Source organism: Mesoplodon mirus, assembly GCF_964341445.2.
Source record: "Mesoplodon mirus genome assembly, chromosome: 10".
Lineage (NCBI taxonomy): Eukaryota > Metazoa > Chordata > Mammalia > Artiodactyla > Ziphiidae > Mesoplodon > Mesoplodon mirus.
Window position 1 is genome coordinate 19,498,570 of NC_138986.1, and position 19,623 is coordinate 19,518,192.

General features: G+C 37.5%; 1 protein-coding gene across 1 annotated transcript; it reads left to right on the forward strand.

Annotated features, from left to right (window-relative positions):
- Positions 1-238: 238 nt before the first annotated feature.
- FBXO30 (F-box protein 30) lies at positions 239-17,224 on the forward strand. The gene is made up of 3 exons (XM_082634213.1): positions 239-424; positions 8,850-10,906; positions 14,705-17,224. The coding sequence occupies exons 2-3, from the start codon at positions 8,873-8,875 to the stop codon at positions 14,906-14,908; spliced, it is 2,238 nt and encodes a 745-aa protein (XP_082490339.1). The 5' UTR covers positions 239-424; positions 8,850-8,872; the 3' UTR covers positions 14,909-17,224.
- Positions 17,225-19,623: the final 2,399 nt, after the last annotated feature.

Below are 19,623 nucleotides of genomic sequence, written 5' to 3' on the forward strand. Positions count from 1 at the left end.
CACTGCTCTGGACCTGACTCTCGGTCACGTCCCTTCCGGGGAGGCGGGGGAGTGTCGGTGGGCGCCGTGCGCGTTCCCGCCGAGCTCGGCGTGAGCGTCTCCTTCGGGCTCGGCGTGCGCGTCTCCGCCCGGCTTGCCACGGGCCCCGGGGCCCGGCCGGGTGGGCGGGGCAGAGCTGGGCGGGGTGGAGAGGGTGGGGAGGATCGCCACCGGGAGAGCAGGCCGAGGAGCTACAGGAGGAGGAGGAGGAGGAAGACGGGGGAGGGAAAAGGCGGCGGCCCGGCTGGGCAGAGAGGCGAGGAGGAGGCGGGTTGCACGGGGGTGTGGGGCGCGGAGCGCGGAGCGGCGCCGGGACAGCGGGGAGCAGCCGGGCACGGCGGCCACGGCAGTCAGGGTCTGGGCCGCGGTTCGGCCGGGCCGGCCGGTGAGTGTCGGGGAGGCCCGCCCGGGAGGCCGGCGCCAGAGGCGGTGGCCGGGCAGTGCGAGGCCCGCGGCCGGGGCGCAGGCGGCCGTGGGGCCGGCGGGCCGGGCCTGGGGCGGAGCAAACGCGGCCCTGTCCGGGCGCCGAGAGGAAGTCGGCGGCGTGGGCGTCCGAGCCCAGCCCGCTGCCCGGCGCGCCGTGGAGGCCTCCAGCAAATGGCGACCCAGGCCCCGAGGGCCGACCCCCGTGCCACCCGGGCTCGCGTGTCTGTGTGTTGGGGAGGGGTGAAGCCGGAGTTAAACTTAGGGAGCCCCAGGAACCTCGAAAACCTGGCTTCTCTTTCCTTTTGCCCTTTAGAAACTTGCTTTGTTTGGGGACAGACGGGTTAAAGTAAGACTGGGAGGCATCATCAGCTGTCTCGACGGGATGAGTGAAGTTGGTAACTTTTCCATTCATGGAAGTGAGAGGATCTTAGTCTTAGCCTCAGTCCCTATTAAAGAGAAACATCCTGATTTTATAGATCTGAGGCGTGTGACCATTTCCAAGTTATTTGTGTCCTATCTCGTGGAAGTGCACTGCTTGGAAGGGGGCCATAGAGTGCACGTTGAATTTAATCTCCTTTGAGTATGTTTTTTTACACGTGTATTTAGAGAATAGAGACCATGGTGTTGTTTACCATGGTTCTGGTACTCCATTCCCCTCTCCCTGTGTCTTGTTTTTCTTTCTAAGCCATGTCGTAAGTCTCGGTTAAAAGATGCTTGGGAAGGAATTGACCTTTTATTCCAAAATTACTTTGTTGACTGGGATCCAAGATGAAGTTATTTATGGGCATGCTGGTATCAGTGTAGATTAAATTAAAACTGTAAATACAAAACCCCAAGCTTTCTTAGCTTTTCATTTCTATTTGCTACATTTCAATACAGTTTTGTGTCGTTTAGAGACCTAGTAAATTATATTAACAGAATTTTGCATTTGCTGATATTTATTAAGCTTTTCCAAAGTTGTTGACGGGCAGAAGGGAAAAGAGTAGCATAAAATGTAAGATGAGGGTTTTTCTAAGGGTTCAATTTTTCAGTCTGCAGTTTTCGCTGAATCACTGTTCTTTATGCTTAGTCACTGTTTCTTACTACAGAAGTTTAATTGGGGATAATATGGTGTTTTGCTAACTTTTTAAATTGTCAGTTTGTTTTTATCTGGTAGTGTAATGCGGTGACATAGCTTTTTTTGGTGTGTGATTCTGGAAATGTTAGTGGGTGGAGCTTTGTGAGTGTTACCAGAGAACTGAAGTTTCCGATATAGGCAAACTTTTATGCATTCCAAGTGTACTGGATATTTAATTTCAGTCCAGTATTTCTCTATGGTTAACATTGGAGACTTTTAAAAAAATATACAAAGTGTCCTAATAAAATACGCTGTTGAAGAAAATAATACGTATTTTGAGATAATGTATGTAGTTAGGTGCTTTAAGGTCACCAAAATAGGCCTTTTTTAATGTGTTTACTGTTTGATATAATGTATTACTGAAATGTGACTTTTAATGGCATCAGCCTTATGCTGTTCTGTATGGTTTTTGATAAATCTTTTAACTAAGTTACCATGACTACCATGCTGTGGAATGACATTGTATTTGTAGAATTCATCAATATTAAAGTCATTAGTCAAAAGGCTGTATAAAATATTATTTAATTTCAAATTTATTTTGATGAAGTAGGTGGGATTGACCTTGGACGGGTGGTTTTTACACTGTAGATAACTAGATAGTTAAATACAGATGAGCATCTCTTAATTACAGCCCAGTCTGTGAAAATCTTTTACAAAAAGGGTATGTCTTTTTCTTAAGAGTGGGTAATGTTAGCATCAGGTAGTTCCTCATATGATTGCTTTTAATCAGCTTCCTAAGTATAAATGACCTGATGTAAAAATGACTGTACGTAACGGTTTGTGCATGCGGATGTGGCGGTTGTGTAAAGCGGGGTGCGTCCGTTTTCTGAGAAATGTGTGTTTGTATCGTGCTGGACACACGCATACTATAGCCGACTTTTGTGGAGTACGAGGTTGTTTTCACAGCACAGTAATTACCTCAAGGTCACAAAGCTGAGATTCCTTGGAAGCCCATATTCCCCTGTGCCATGCTGCCCCTTATAATAAGCTGAGTTCCACCATTTGGGTGGATTATTTTTATCTGAGTCTCAGCTCAAATAGCTTCTGGTATGAATATTAAATATTTATTAATATATGTTATTTTAATTTCTGATGTAAGTCTGCAGTAATTTTGTTTGCTTATTTAGTGGAGAACAATTGCGCGTAGTCAGGACTTCCACTTTGGAATAAGCTATCCATGTCCATATTTAGAAATGGAGGAGGTATGTTGTGATTATATCATAAATGGAAGGGTGAAAAGTTGAAAACAAAATTCCATATAATTAGGTCATCATTCTGTAAATAAAAAGACAGAACCAAAATTTAATAAAAGAATGTATACAGTGTAACCAGTTTAGCCATTTTGGACTCATCAGTAGGGCACTGCTTTGAGTTGGGAGTTTAATGATCTTGGATTTTCAATCTTGTCTAGGCACCTCACCCCCCTTTTTTAAACCAGTGAAATAAAACGTCCAACTGAGGTTGTAGATTTATTATGTTTTTTAAAACTGAGTGCACCTGATCAGTAAATCAGCCAGCAAATGTTTGTATTTACTATGCAGTAGCACCTCCAGCTATACAAGAAGGATGAGACTTGCTCTGGAGGAATTAAAAGTGATTGCTAAGTATGAAATTTCAGTCATAGACCTACTTGTGATTATGGTTAACTAATTGAACAAGTCTGTCTATAGTTCCATTTCAGCCTTACATTGAAGCAACATTTTATTGTCTCAGTGGAATTCTTTTTTATTTAATATCATATTAATTGTAATATTAAGGAAGTAGGCTGACGCCACTTCCTTTTCCGAGCTTATTTTCCTCATCCTCTATATACTCAGGCAGCTGCACACGTGCAGACACCTCCGCCTCTGCTTTTCTTTTTGAATCTAATGCCTCTATAGTCAGTAACCTGTAACCAGACTGCAGGGTTGATTAAGGAATTTAAATAGTGCAACAATATACAGGTAGATGTTTCCTTTTGTGACTCTTATTACCATTATTTTTTAAGATTTTAAAACAATGGAATATTGAAATTAATTTTACTTGATTTACTTTTCCCTTTAATTTACTTTTTTGATGGACAGTTTAGCTTATTTCATATAAAATGCCTGGAACATATCACCTAGATACTCAGTAAATGTTTGAGTACTTTTGACTTTTTATATCTGGTACAATGAGGTAATTTTGACTCAATCTGGTTGACTAATTCTAGATTTATAAAGTATCTTTTTATGAAGTATGTAGTTTTCCATGAAGTCAAGAATTGTTTTGGAATCCATCTGGTTATTTCTTGTATTATAATAATTTCATTTATTCATGTTTTTTCGATAAGTGAGGCTCTAATTGAGGTACAGTTTTGAATGCAGGGAACACAGGAATGAATGAGACAGAGATGGTGCCTCCTTTGTGGAGTTTATAGTTTTCCCATGGAGATAGATATTAAACAGGGTAATGATTTACTTCAAGTTATGACTAGTATTACCAAGGAAAAATGCAGTGTGTAATGAGCACATAAGTATAATACGGAATCCATACCATACCTTGCCTTTGGGTATGTGGAAAAGTGACATTTAAGCTGATAAAGGTTTGAGGTAACAGTTGGGGAAGGAAAGGAGTGTGTATGTGTGTGTGTGTCTGTCTGTCTCTTGGAGGCAGAGGCAGACATTAAGAACAGCCTGAGCAAGGTGTGTTGAATATTTGGGTGACTTGATTTAGCATATTTAAAATCGTGCTGATTTGCAGTGCTTTATTTATTTATCGCCTTATGTATTGTAATGAATTTGGAAAAATAAAGGAATTCTTTTTTTTTTTTTTTTTTTTTTTTTTTTTGCGGTACGCGGGCCTCTCACTGCTGTGGCCTCTCCCGTTGCGGAGCACAGGCTCCGGACGCGCAGGCTCAGCGGCCATGGCTCACGGGCCCAGCCGCTCCTCGGCATGTGGGATCTTCATGGACCGGGGCACGAACCCTTGTCCCCTGCATCGGCAGGCAGACTCTCAACCACTGTGCCACCAGGGAAGCCCAGGAATTCTTTTTTTGAGGGCAATATCTTTCTGTCTAGAAATAGCCTTAAATGACAAAGTCTCATTTCATTGTATGTGAAAATGCCATGCCTTAAATTGTTTTTATGGATTGCTTGTTAGCCACAGGTTATGAGTTGGCTTAGAATTTCTGTTAGAGAAAATTGAAACTATTGTAAAGCATTTACTCTTTTACAGTATTTTCTAGTCTAATGAAAGTTTTTCCAGTCATTCAACTTTAAGTGTAAACAGATATGTTATTTGGAACGTTAAGATTCTTTTTCAAGAGAGTTTTTTTTTTTAAGTTAATACTGAGGAGTTTTATTTTATTGTATTTATTATTATTATTTTTTTGCGGTACGCGGGCCTCTCACTGTTGTGGCCCCTCCCGTTGCGGAGCACAGGCTCCGGACGCGCAGGTTCAGCGGCTATGGCTCATGGGCCCAGCCGCTCCGCGGCTTGTGGGATCTTCCTGGACCATGGCACGAACCCGTGTCCCCTGCATCAGCAGGCGGACTCTCAACCACTGCGCCACCAGGGAAGCCCCAGGAGTTTTAAATTAAGCTCGTCTTGAACTTGGAGCCTCAGTTTTAGCAACAAGTTTTCTGCTGGACCTGCTGTGTCACTGTTCAGCTGCTAAATTAGGGATTGACATTTTAAACCCGTTTCATAGGATTTGTGAGCAATTGTGCAATACTTTTTGGAGGCATATTTAATTTGATAATAGCGATCTTGAAAGAGGGTGGATCTGGAACTTTTAAATTCTGAAACAGTACCCCAGAATACTTTTTGGGTATTGTCGACTGCATTAAAAAAAAACTTATTTCTTAATATATTTAATTGTAAAATGGACTTAAACTTGATTCCTTCTTTGTATAGCTGTTTTGAGAAGGTTAAATTTGTACTATTTCATATGTTTATACTGAGCATTATAAATGTAAGTTATTTTAAAAATAATTTAAAACACTTATGTTCAAAGCAAAGTAATGTGCTATTATAATTAGAAAGGACCCAAAAGACTTTCTTGACCACAAGGGTGATTAAGTGTTGGAATAAACTACAAGCAAAGTTGTGTAACCTCCATTCCTCAAATACCATCTTAAAATTGGATCACCAAGTTACTGAAGTGCTGTCTTATTTTCTTAAACTTTATAAGTAAGCGTATCTGTTATCGTCCATATGTATTAATGAGATATAGATTTCAGTCCTAGCTCTGCCACTTACTAGGTAGATGACCTTGGGTAAGTCACTTACCCTCTCTGTACCTCAGTTTTCTCTGGGTTGTTATGAGGATTAAGTGACATTGACATGATTCTACAAGAAGGATAAAGTAGGTACATGGTGTTCCCTTTTCCTTTAAGTCTACTTCAGTAGATAATACATGTTGTGGACTCATTGCTGTGGATGCTTTTATTTTTATTATTTTTTAATCATTTCTTTTATTCAGAGGGGAATAGCGTATTTATTTTGAATCTTGAGAGCCCTCTACTTCTATTTACCTTTCAAAGTTGTTGCTGTTTTGCATTTAACTCAGTTGTTTGTAACAGTTGCTATTTTAAACACTTTTGAATTAAGCGATGTTTTGAGATGTGTTCTGCCTGGTATAATCCTGTGATGTGCATGTAACATAGGGTGTTCCTACTAGTTCTGAGAGCCTTGGTCACTTCTGTTGGAACTGCTTGTGTTTTTAGGTTTCTCACTTAGTAACAGTCACGTTTATAACCTTCAGCATGTGAGATGAACTCAGTCTAGTTGTAAAATAAGAAAGCTACAGCTGTTTTCACAATCTAATCACCCAGTAAAATTTGTCTTATTAAAGTTTCTCTTTGCTTAACTTACAAATATCATCATTAGTCTGTCATTTCTTCTATTTTGACCCTTTTTAGCATGTCTATCTTCAATTTATAGGTTCTGTCTTTAGCTTTAAAATTTATAGGGATAAACAATCAGAAGTATTTAACTCATCTTAATTTTTAAACACAGTTTTAAAATGTAGTTTTGTTGTTAAATGTGTACCTTGTTTTTTTCTGTCCCTGGCATCAGTTCGCACCGTAATATCAACTCAGAACTTTTCTACTTAATCAACAAAGTTCTGTCAGTAATAGACTTGCTGTTTGAGTTTGAGGAAAAGGAAGCCTGGACTGGAGAAAAAGAAATAGCAATTTGGGGAATAATTAGTTTACATTAGCCACCTAGAAGTAAGACAGAATTTATGGAAGAGAATATGTGAGAGAACTAGCAAGCTTTTATGCACTAAAGTGAAGAAAATAGGCTAAGAATCAGCTTCCTATCCAGAAAATTATTATTAATTTAATTTGGAAAATTTTGAGGTGAGTTGCCTGTGCCATATATACGTAGAGGGGTATATAATAAATAAGTAGCTGTAGAGATCTGAAGTTTGGAAGAGGGATCTGGGCAGGAGGTATAGATGAGTTTTTAGCATATAAGTGGTAATTGAAGCTTTTGAGAAATTGGGAAAATGTATAGAATGAACCAGAAATGACATGGATCCCTGAAGAAGAGTAATATTTTAGAAGAAAAGATTAAGGAATAACCAAAGAGGTAGGGGGAAAACCAGGGAAACGTGAGACCATAAAGACTAAAGAAAGATAGTAGTTCAGAAAGGAGGAATTAGTCAACAGAATGATATAATGGCTAAGGAAGATGAGGTCTGGAAAAAATGCCCTTTGGATTTAGCATTGAGGATCTCGATAGAGCGGTTTTAATGAGTGGTGGTAAAAGTAAAGCCACATTAGAGGGCTGAAGAGTATATGGGAAGTTAACAGGGTTTGTTTGTTGTTTTTCTTTTGAAAGCTTGACTGAAAAGGAAAAAAAACAGCAAAAGGGGTATATTGCTTTATTATATATGTTTTTAAATATGAAATAGTCTTAAGTTTTTGCTGCTCATAGGAAGAAGCCAATAAAGAAGTTGAAGATTATAGAAATAAGACATTGAATAAGCTAAGTAATTATAAGTAAATCAGTGCATTGTGCCAATACTTTCTCTTTTTTTGTGTAAAATTTTTCTTGCTAAAAGCAGGAAAGGACATTAGTTATCTGTAATCCTCTCATGTTATTTTATGGGTACTACTTCTCTGCTTAAAATCCTCAGTGGTTTCTAACTACTTAAAAGTCTGAACTCCTTAGAATAGCATATAACACACTTCCCATAACTTTTGTTATTCCTGTCCCACCTCATCTCTCACAGCTACTTTGCATTTCACCTTGCGATCCAGCAATACTGGGAAACTTGAGGTTCCCTCAACATGTTTTGCGAATTCTTGCTTTTCTGTATTTGCATGTGCTGTTACTTCAGCATTGAATGCCTCTCCTCCTTTCTAACCCTACCCTCCTGTGCTTAAGACTTCTCATCTTTCAAGACTACTGTGAATTCTTCTGTACCCCCCACGCATACTGATTTTCTCTGTCATATTGATCATATAAAAGTGTGACATGATTTTACTTTCATCTCTGACCTCCTGCTGAAGCTCCTTGAGAGGAGGCACCATGTCTTCTAATCTTCACGTTGCCATACCAAACACAGAGTCTGGTACATGGCAGTTAAACAATAAATAGGTGTTGAATGAATGAATGGAAACTGTGGCCCTCAGAAGGAAGTGATTCGTCCACTGCCACAGAAGTGGAGCTAGAACTTATATTTTTTGGATAAATGCCCTCTTTGCTTTAATTAAGGCTTACTCTCTTTATTTGTTGTAGAATTTATTAAGGCATAGGTAGAAAGAGGTCAATAGATGAAATCTTACATGAATTTATGTATTTGGAGGGAATATTAAAGAAAACATCTAATCAGGTTTTAGTTAAGTATATTCATGAAATTCAGATTATTCTCTTAGGAATATGATGAGGTCTCTGCAATGTGGAGTACATCATAATCAGTTTAGTTAAAATTAAAAAGGTAAAAGCTGAAGCATTCTCTGAAATCTAAAAGTTAAATATTCATCAACTTTTTTTGGCATTAATTTATATACTACACAATATACTAGAATTTAAGTATTATATTTTGAAATGTTTGGCCTGTTGGGCAGATTGTTATATGGTATATAAAAATGAACTTATGACTTGCTTCTTGAAGTGCTTAAGCTGTTTCAAGATGGATTGATTATATGTCAAATAAACTTGTTAAGTGTTTATATTATATATTTCATCCTCATATAAGCCAGTATACCTTCATGATTTGATGTTTTTCCTTAAAACAGTTTTTAAAATGCGACCACTTTTTGCCTAACTTCTCCTTTCTTTTCCATCTCAGTAACTAGAGCTGGACTGGCCATTATGGAGGAGGGGCTGCAGCACTCTCACTGCGTGAATTGTGTCAGTAGAAGGTGTATGACCAGACCAGAGCCTGGGATTTCCTGTGACTTGATAGGTTGTCCATTGGTTTGTGGAGCAGTTTTCCATTCTTGTAAAGCTGATGAGCATCGACTTTTATGTCCATTGGAACGAGTGCCTTGCTTAAATAGTGACTTTGGATGTCCATTTACAATGGCTCGAAATAAAGTTGCCGAACATCTAGAAATGTGTCCTGCAAGTGTGGTGTGCTGTACTATGGAGTGGAACCGATGGCCAGTTAGTTATGCAGACCGGAAATCATATGAAAATCTAAGCAGAGATGTTGATGAAGTGGCACAGTTAGATATGGCCTTGGCCCTTCAAGACCAAAGGATGCTCTTAGAGTCTCTCAAAGTAGCCACCATGATGTCAAAAGCAACTGATAAAGTATCAGAACCTAGAGAACAGATCTCAGTTAAATCAAGTGTCCCAGAAATACCACATACTAATGGTTTGGTGTCTGTTGATGAAGACTCTTATGGTGCACTTTATCAAGCTACTGTTGAAACAACCAGAAGTTTGGCTGTTGCTTTAGATATCCTGAATACCGCCACAAGAGACGTTGGCATGTTAAGTACGAGTCTTTGTGCTTCCCCGAATGAAATGAAAGAAGAAGAAAATGCCAGAGAAAGCTTACAGAACAGAAACTTGAAAGACCAGGACCGTCTTTATGAGGATGAGATAGGAGCAGTAGGTGGGATTGACCATAATGACACAAGTCAGAATGCCCAGTCTGAACAAAATGGTTCAAGTGATTTATTATGTGACTTGGATGCCAGTTCTTATGGCACTTCTGCTCTTTGTAATGGCTTTCCTTTGGAAAATATATGTACACAGGTCATTGAGCAGAATCAGAATTTACATAGTGACTCAAAACGAAGTAACTTAACAAATAAAGAATGTGTAGCATCCGATGGCCCTTCAGAACCTTCTAGTTCACTTTCAGTAGCAGCACAAGTTAAGGAAGTAATACCATCTAATGCTTTGCCTAATGGCACAGTTCAGCATATCCTCATGCCAGATGATGATGAAGACTTGTGTTGGAAAAAAGTAGACTTAGGGGACCTAAGGAATGTGGATGTCTTATCCTTCAGTCATCCTCCTTCATTCAAATTTCTTTCCAATTCATGTTGGTCTAAACCAAAGGAAGATAAAGCAGTAGATACATCAGATTTGGAAGTTGCAGAAGATCCGATGGGTCTCCAAGGAATAGATCTAATCACAGCAGCATTACTGTTTTGTCTAGGAGATTCTCCAGGCGGGAGGGGTATATCTGATAGTCGCATGGTTGACGTTTATCACATTGACTTTGGGACTCAGACTTTTTCACTTCCGTCTGCCATATTAGCTACAAATACAATGGTTGGGGAAATAGCTTCAGCTTCAGCTTGTGATCATGCCAACCCACAGCTTTCAAATCCAAGTCCTTTTCAGACACTTGGGCTTGATTTAGTATTGGAATGTGTCGCTAGGTACCAACCCAAGCAGCGTCCAATGTTTACATTTGTTTGTGGACAGTTATTTAGAAGAAAAGAATTTTCATCACATTTTAAGAACGTGCATGGTGACATTCATGCTGGACTCAATGGCTGGATGGAACAGAGGTGTCCTTTAGCATATTATGGTTGTACCTATTCTCAGCGTAGGTTTTGTCCATCAACACAAGGAGCAAAGATTATACACGACCGCCATTTGAGGTCATTTGGAGTTCAGCCATCTGTATCTACAGTGTTAGTAGAGCCTGCTAGAAACTGTGTGTTGGGATTACATAGTGACCATCTAAGTAGTCTTCCTTTTGAAGTCCTGCAACATATTGCAGGCTTTCTTGATGGCTTCAGTTTATGCCAGCTCTCATGTGTATCCAAGTTAATGAGGGATGTGTGTGGCAGTCTTCTTCAGTCTCGTGGAATGGTCATACTGCAGTGGGGGAAAAGGAAGTATCCAGAAGGAAACTCATCATGGCAGATAAAAGAAAAGGTTGGTTTAATTTAATTGTATCAGTCCCTTATTTGACCTATAATAGACACTTAATAATGTTGTTGCTGAATTAATAAAATTAACCTTGTTGCAAAATTGACCATCCTTAAAACTTAATAATTCAGTATGATGACAAACTTTTTTATAATGATAATGAAAGCAAGAATAGTTAGAATTGTTAGTCATAATCACATATTTACTGCAGACATCCTAGAACTAGAGTCTGATGTCATACGACAGAGGCCACTTCCAGTTCTTCAGTTGAGGGGTTCTGTACCTAGTTACTTCTTCTGTAACAGCTCCCTTTGCTTGAGTCCATGTTAGCCACCTTCTAATTTGGGCTCCATCTGAAACATTTTCACCATAGGACAATGGAGGAAGCAAGGAGAAGGTTTTTTACTGCTTGTAATTGGCAGTTTTGGTCCATTCTTAGCAATTTCTTTCTTAGAACTTGGTTATTACAGGGAGAACTTAAATAAGGAGACATGAAAAAAAATCTACTCCTAGTAAGTGACCAATGGAGTATTTGGGGTATAGAGAATGTAAATGGATGGATGTGGAAATGTGTTAGGCTGAGGTGAGATAAGGGCAGTAGGATTTGATATTGTTGACTCTGCGTTTAGTACAGTACAAGGGAGTGTTGCAGATTGGAAGCTTGAGCTGGAGATTGGGAACAAATCCTAGCTCCACCATTTTCCTCCTGTGATATCTTACTTTTGCCCAGCTTCTGTTTGAGGTACTATCCAATAGAAACTAGAAGGCATTACAAATACCTTTGATTGAAGGTGTTTTTTCATTTTAGAACATTTATAATATGAAACTTTGATTTTATAAAGTAGAAAAAAATTTAATAAACGTCACATTGGTTGAACAGGGTTCACATTTCTGGCTACTTTGTTTTTACCACCCTTAGGTTTTCTCTTATTTTCACTCATTGCTCCAGTTTTTCAGAATTCTGCATCTGCTTTTGTGTTCTCCTGAAGCTTTGACCAGTAAATGAGCACACTAATTATTTTATGTAGAAAATTTCACACTTGCTGCATATATGTGGGTATGTGTGTATTTTCATTTTCTACATGATTTGGTGTCTTTCTGCCATTAGTGATGAGACCCTGAGAGCATGGCCCATTTTTGTCCTTGCCCACTAGTATTGACCTATGAGGTAAAATATTTTCTGGGGATTTTATTGCTGCAGAAAACCTCATCTACTCTTGGAGTTTAAATTGCCATCATTTATTCAAATTACGTGTGTATATCCTGGCCATTTTCTCCTCTGAACTGCAGTCCATTATATACAAGCATCTACTGGACATGTGCACTTGGTTATGTCACAGCTTCAGCGAACTCAACAGGTCCACTTTTCTACCCCTCTTAATCTCAGAACATGGCATTTTCATCTCTGAAGCTGCCTAAACTAGGAATTTGGGAGTTAAGGTTGACCCCTTTTTTTCCCCCCTTTATTTCCATATCCAGGTAATCACAGAGTCCTGTTGTCTCCCTTCTTCATACCTCTCAGGTTTGCTGACTGTTTCTACTGCGGTTTCCCTACTTAGTCCCGCCTGTAGTTCTCTCCTGGGTTACTACAGTAGCCTCTTCCTTACTGGGTTTCTGTTTCCAACTGAGTCCCTCTCCAACATACTCTCTATAGAAGAGGTAGAGTAATAAATAATTTCTTAAATACAGTTCTTATGCTGTAGTGCTTGAAAACTTTTTAAATGCCCATCCATTGCCCTGGGGTAGAGGCAGACTGCTTAATAAAACATTTAAGACTTTTCATAATCTTGTCCTCACTTACCTCTTCAGTTTCCTTTTGTCACTTTATATTCCAGCCATGGAATTTACTTACAGTTGTCTGATGTTTTCTTCTTGCCTTAAGGTGTTTGAGTACACTGTCCCTGATACCTGCATTTGAACACTTCAGATGTTCTAGGCAGTGTGTACTTTACTTTCGTTAATGTATTTAATCTACTGTCCCTATTTCATGGATGAAGAAACTGTGGTTTAGAGAGGTTAAGTAACTTGTCCAGTTGGTGGATTCAGACCCTGGGAACCTACTTCTGGAGGTTGTGATCATTATCTCATTGGTATATCCTGCTTACTCTTCAGATCTTACTTTGTCAGGAAAGCCTACTCCGACCCCGTTGAAGCCCTTAGGGAAGTGCACTGCTCTGTGTTCTCGTAGTGTTCCATTATGTACCTCCTACTCTATGTACCCCCACTGAAGCACTGACCATGCTGTTTGGAAATTCACTGACGAATTGTCAGTTTCTTTCATTAGACTGTAAGTTCATTGAGAAGTGAGACTCTCTGGGAACCAAAATATTAACTGCTTAGCATAGCACCTCCCATATAGCAGGCACTAAGTAAATACTTGATGTATACTTGGATGCAAAATTGGCCCATTACTAAGAAACCTTGTCATCAGGAGATGGGAGCCGTCCATTTTTTCCTGAGTTTGTTTCACCAGACTCCAGACTCTTTTGACTGTGTGGAAGTAGGGAGTCTTTCTGCCACCATTGAATCTTTCAGCAAATTCATTCTGCGAAGCTTAACAAAAACTCCTAATTCTTAGTATAGTTTTGTGGTTATGGGGAATTGTAATCTATAATGTCTATTGTTAGCTACTCTCCAGGCCTTCACTGACATCTGGGAAATGACTCCATGCAGGGTAATTGATATAACCTTAAGAAGTATAGCAATTAAGTACCTTATGTGCTGAACTATTCTACTGCTGGCTGAAAAATAATTGTGTTCAGAATTTGAAGGCATCTGGCCACCCCAGAATTCGTAGCGTTCTTTTCTGAGAAGCGCTAATGAGTGCTGAGGGCTTCTCTCAAATTCACAGCTACTTTCTAGAGTATCTGCTGTTTGCCATGGGTTCAGTGTTCTCTAGACATTTGCTTGTTGATTAGCTTAGCTAGGATGCCTAGGCCTGTCTTGCTGTATTCATGCTTATTACCTATGTTCAGGTAACTTTATATTTTCAAATTGTAAAGATGAGAGGGGGCCACAACAGTCATTGCTGGACCTATAAGGTGACAGTGCTTCAGGGCTTGGAGGTGCTGAGTGGGCAAAAGGGAAAGTAGTTCTTATTTTTACCAGAACAGGGATGGCATATAAATATTTTTCCCAGAAATGTATTTTACAATGATATGGAATTAAAAAATGATTCATTTTACAAAAAGCTCTATAAAAATTCGAGAAACATGTTGAACAAATTGAAGCACTTGTGTTCCTCGTTATTACTAAGTGCGTTTACTACTTATAAATAATGAAAAGAAAAAGTACCTTGGCACAATATTCTAGAGTATTTTTTAGTATACTTCATATGGTGTAATAGGAATGGGAGAAAAACTTGTAGAAAAAAATAACACCTGTATTGTCAATATCTCCAGACTATGGATAGGTCTATATATATATAAACATTTGGATAGGATGAAAGACTGGTGTACAATATGCATTATTTTAGGAAGTAGCTCTGAATATTTTATAAAAATTGCTTAATAAGTAAGCCAGGTTGGATGTGGTGATTTTCAATGTTGAGCTTTGTCTTTTATTTGCTTTTTAGTTATTATATTTATTGAAGTTATAATGTCATAGAAATGATTTATCTTACAAATATTTGATAAACAGATTTGTATCCAAATGGATTACTACTTCCAGTTTTGTAGCTAACTACTTGAAACTTTATATTAGATATTTCTCTTAACAGTTAGAAATGTATGCAGTTAGACCAAGAAGTATGTTTTGATTCTTGTAAATTGACTTGTTTAAATCTGAAGTAGAATTTTCTTCTAGGTATGGCGATTCAGTACTGCATTTTGTTCTGTCAATGAATGGAAATTTGCTGACATCCTAAGCATGGCTGACCACTTGAAGAAATGCAGTTACAATATTGTAGAGAAACGGGAGGAAGCAATCCCATTGCCGTGTATGTGTGTGACACGAGAACTCACTAAAGAAGGACGTTCACTTCGCTCAGTTTTAAAACCTGTACTTTAAATACTATAATTCCACTTGCACATACATGCAAGCACCTAGTATAATTTCTTGGTAATATGTGACACTTTATTAATGTATTAAAGATTACAACTAGCTAAATTCATTGTCACTATGTATATAATGTTTTGAAGTGACCTATATTTTTATAAAGTACTGTTTAGTTGGAAAAAAGTTGCCTTAATGTTTGAAATGTGTGAATTTTTTGGAACTTGCTGGACAGGGTGATTTAATTTTTAGCTACATAATTTTCAGAATTAGTATTTTTAGTGGTGTGCATATTTTGGTTCTTACATTTTTTGCTTCTTAAATAACAAGATCCTGACCAAACAATTGATTCCTCATTTTCTGTGGGTTATAACCTATGCATTCAAAAATCAAAACTTTGATTCTGATTTTTACATCATAGGCTTTTCAGATTCAGAAAACATTCAGTTGCTTAAACACTGCATAAGACCATTATGAAGTTTTTCTTTTCTGGTTCTCCCCTTACATAATTGTTGATACGTAGATGATCTCTAATATATACATAATATTTAAAATCATGAGTAATGTTGATAATGCCATTTATCATGTTTTAAAAATAGTCCACAAAAATGTTTTCACCTTACGTATTTACAACTCTCATACAGAGAGTTGACCATATGCAGCTTTTTTGGTTAGATGCCACATCCAGAGACATGGCAGTGTGTTATGTGACACAAACAAAGTTAAACAAGGTTAAAGCAAAATCAACAAAAAAAACCCCTGTGAATTTACTTTAATTTGAAACTGTATATGGTATTATATATTTGCTAGGTATTTGATATTTGGAGAGAAGAAAATACAGTTGGCCCTTCATATCTGCAGGTTCCAAATCCATGGATTCAACCAAAGGATGGAATATTTGAAAAAAAAATTCCATGAAATTTCAAAAAGCAAAACTTGAATTTGCCACTCATCTTCAACTATTTATATGGCGCTTACATTATATTTACAATTATTTACATAGCATTTACATTGCATTAGGTACTATAAATAATCTAGAGATGATTTCCAGTATATGGGAAGTATGCATAGGTTATGCGCAAATACTATGCCATTTTATGTAAGGGACTTGAACATCTGTGACTTTTGGGACCGTAGCAGGGTCCTGGAACCAATCTTCTGCAGATACTGAGAGACGACTGTATACCTCATCTTAAGTTTGAATTGGGCATATTCCGTGAATAAATTTCAGATATTCAGAATGCAAAGGGCTTAACTTTTTATCACAAGTGTTTAAAATTTTTGCCTTTTGATGTTTATAAAAATCACAATTATGTTGTTTTAAGACATTTAAAAATGTGACATTTGCTATCTTTGTAAGATGACAATCATGAAATGCAGAAACCTGTCTTGGTTGACAGTCTCTTTAAAACATTTCCAGGTTAATATTCCATAGAGTTCTCTACCAAAAAAGTAAGAATTGCATCTTTGTGTAAAACCAAAATATAACAGAAAGATATTCAAAGACCTATTCTTGAGGTATTTTATTATAGTTTTCAAATTGATTTATACTGTTATTAACCTGATATGGTCAGTTTAGAAAAATGAATATATCAGCATTAAGAAATAAATTGCAAAGATGGAGACTTGTACTTAAATAATTTAGGTAACTTGTGGCATTTGGTAGTCTGAAATGGTTACAAGTTACTTTGCTAAAAAAACTTCAAAACTATTTTGTCTTCTCTTCCTACATTTGTCCCTGAGAATGCTCTATTAACTAGGTTCTTGATTCCCATATATGGCAATCGGGCAGGGCAGAGGGGTTCCTTGGGCATTACAAAAGAATTCTGAATTGCTTTAAGACTTGTTTTGGTTGGATCAAGGCCTTATTACAGTTGAAAAATACAGCGTTAAAGACTAATCAATTGTTTTGCCTCACCTGTCATTTTAATTAGAAGAATACTTATTTCTTAGTGCTTAAACCAACTATTTCAACTGTGAGATTTGAATTACATAAACAGTCTCTTTCTGTGAAAAAGTCAGAAATAAGATATCAAATACTGTAAAATATAACTCTGCCTTTTAAAGTTTTGCTGAAGAATGTGTCTGGTTAGGATAGCACAAACATTAACTTTTTGTTTTATGGTTGTGCTTTTTAAAAATCCTTGTTTTTTAAGTTTAGACTCCATGTTTCCACACTGGATCATCAGATATTTAACATTTTCTACCTTTTATTTCTTTTACACGTCTTTGGCTGTTTTCTTTTTTGTTTATGCCACCATACTATTTTGTTAAAATGTTTTCTTTGTGCAGAATTTGTTCAAATTCTAATAAAATTAATATTTTCCTTTATATGGCTCAGTAACTTAAAAAGAAAAAAACTTACATTTAAATAAAATTTTAATCCTGGCTTGACAAATTCCAAACCTAGTCATATTGTTTCTGTAGTGGGGATTTTCTGCATGTTGTAGGAGTTGCTTGTTGATTATCATTGCTCACCCATGTTTTACTGGTGAACATTAATTTTTTTTTTAATATAGAAAACTCATCAGTTAGCTTTCTCTGCCCCTTCAGTGTCTTCTTGAAAGTAGTCCCACCTAGGGGTATTGAAAGGCTGAAGAGTTTCTGGCAATATTATTTTTCTAAAACTTTTAATGGGAACAATCTATCTAACCTTTTAAGCATGAAAAGGTTTGTGTTTTAGCCAAGTAAGTTGTCATTTGAGAAGCCTTTGTTGATACTTTAGTCTTTGCTAACCAGCAAGATAAAGGGCAGGTACTAGGAAGGAGGGAAATGTCTGAATTCACTTTTCTCCTCTGCCTTTTTCCTCAGAACTGCCTATTAGCTTAATCTCAAGGCCCACCCACCCCACCCCAACCCCCACCCCATCTGTCTCTCTCTCTCTGTCTCTCTGTCTCTCTGTCCTTCTCTCTTTCTGTAGCTTCTGAGAATCACAGTTCACTTAGAGTAGTGGTTCCCAAAGTGTGGTCCCTGGACCATCAGCATCATCTGGGAATTTGTTAGAAATGCAAATTCTTGGGCCCCTTCACAGACTTAGAGAATCAGAAACTATGGGGTGGGAACAAGCAATCTGTTAACGAAGGCCTCCCCGCGTGATTCTGATGCTTGGTAAAGTATGAGAATTTAGAGGAAAGCCTGGGACAATGCCAGCTCTTCTCCTGAATGATGTGTTATTGGGACAGATATATGTGTGCATGTAGCTACATGTATGATCCAAAATTAAGAGTAATAGTAATTTATTAGTATTACCTAAATGATCAAATTTAATGATATATGTTGTCTCAATGTTACAGCCATATGACAAAATACATTAGGTACCATGGTTGTTGGACATTCTTTTAAAAAGCTAGTATATACTAGTAAATTTACTCTTAGTATTTCACTAGTGTTTCTTCTGGCCAATGTTAATTGCAGATTGTTCATGCGCGCTAACATTTAGCCTAGTCATTCATTCATTCTCTTGTTGAGTGGTTGCAGAATCATGTGAACATATTAGATTTCTAGGATAGAGTAGAGGTAAAACGATACTGGATTAAATTCTACAAGAATTCTGTAGGAATTCTTTCAACACTGTCAATAAGAGGTATTAAAGATTGGGTTTCTGGTTTATCAGTGGTATAGAATCTTTTTTGGTCTTTGACCTTGTGCTACATGTCCCAACAATGTTGTTGCTATTATTAACTATCCCTTAACATAGGAATCCTTGAAGACATGGTAGTTTATACTACCATATTTATAACAGGTTTTTAATCTCTGGCAATATGAAGGTAGGTTTTGGTGTTCAGAAGCAAAACATTTCATGTTTTGCATCCCAACCTAAAAAGACATGGAGCTTATTTATTTTAAAAATTTTCTAAGGAATAGTTAGACAAACATTAAAAAATATGTTTGTTTCATGCATGACACACCACATTGGAAATTTATATAATTGGCACCTGCAGAGGTGGGCGTTTAGAATTACAGTAGAAAGAAAGCGATTGGCCTTTGTTCTCTCAAAAGGCTGGATAAAGCCTTCTGATGGAAATAATTTCTCTGATGTGTGTTTGGCTGGTTATCTAAATATAGCTCTTAGTATTAACATGCTTGTGAGGCCTAGAAAGCAAGAGTGTATTAGTGATGCCTTTAAAGAAAATTAATCAGTGACTCATCCATTGTGTTTAAAATAATTCAGTGATGGGTTTTTTTAGGATTTGATCTAAATCTGATTTCCAAACAAAAAGTTCAAGATGTACAAGTAAAGGCTAACACTAGTAAACTCCATTTTAAATAAGGGGAGAGGAAGAATGGTTTCTTTTAAAGTCACCTTTTTCACAATTTTCCTTGATTTAAAAGATCAAAGTAAGTTGAAGTTTCCATTATATGGATGAAAAAACCTAGGTACTTAAAGTTTAAGTACCGATGAGTGTTTTGGACACAGTTCACTTTTCTTTACAAATGCAGAAAGAGAAGGGAAGTTTAGATGTAGGGAAATTATTTTGGAAAACATTGTTGCCTAGAATATTTGATTACTAATAAGTGTTTTGGACAGAGTTATTGGTAATACCAAAAGGAAACAAAGTAGAAATTAAGTACCGTATGCTGTTCTGAAAATCCTTTGTAAAAATAGGAACTTTTGCTGAAGTTTTACAAGTATTTTATTGCATCTGTGATTGGTAAAATCTATAAATGTATTGTTTATACATATATTTATTTGCATGTATTATCTCCATAAATTGGCCAAGTAGATTTTA

Excerpts from the sequence above, each read along its gene's own strand:
- FBXO30 (XM_082634213.1), top strand. The coding sequence starts at position 8,873 with ATGGAGGAGGGGCTGCAGCACTCTCACTGCGTGAATTGTGTCAGTAGA. Across the intron at positions 10,907-14,704 it reads CATGGCAGATAAAAGAAAAG|GTATGGCGATTCAGTACTGC; the intron begins GTTGGTTTAATT and ends ATTTTCTTCTAG.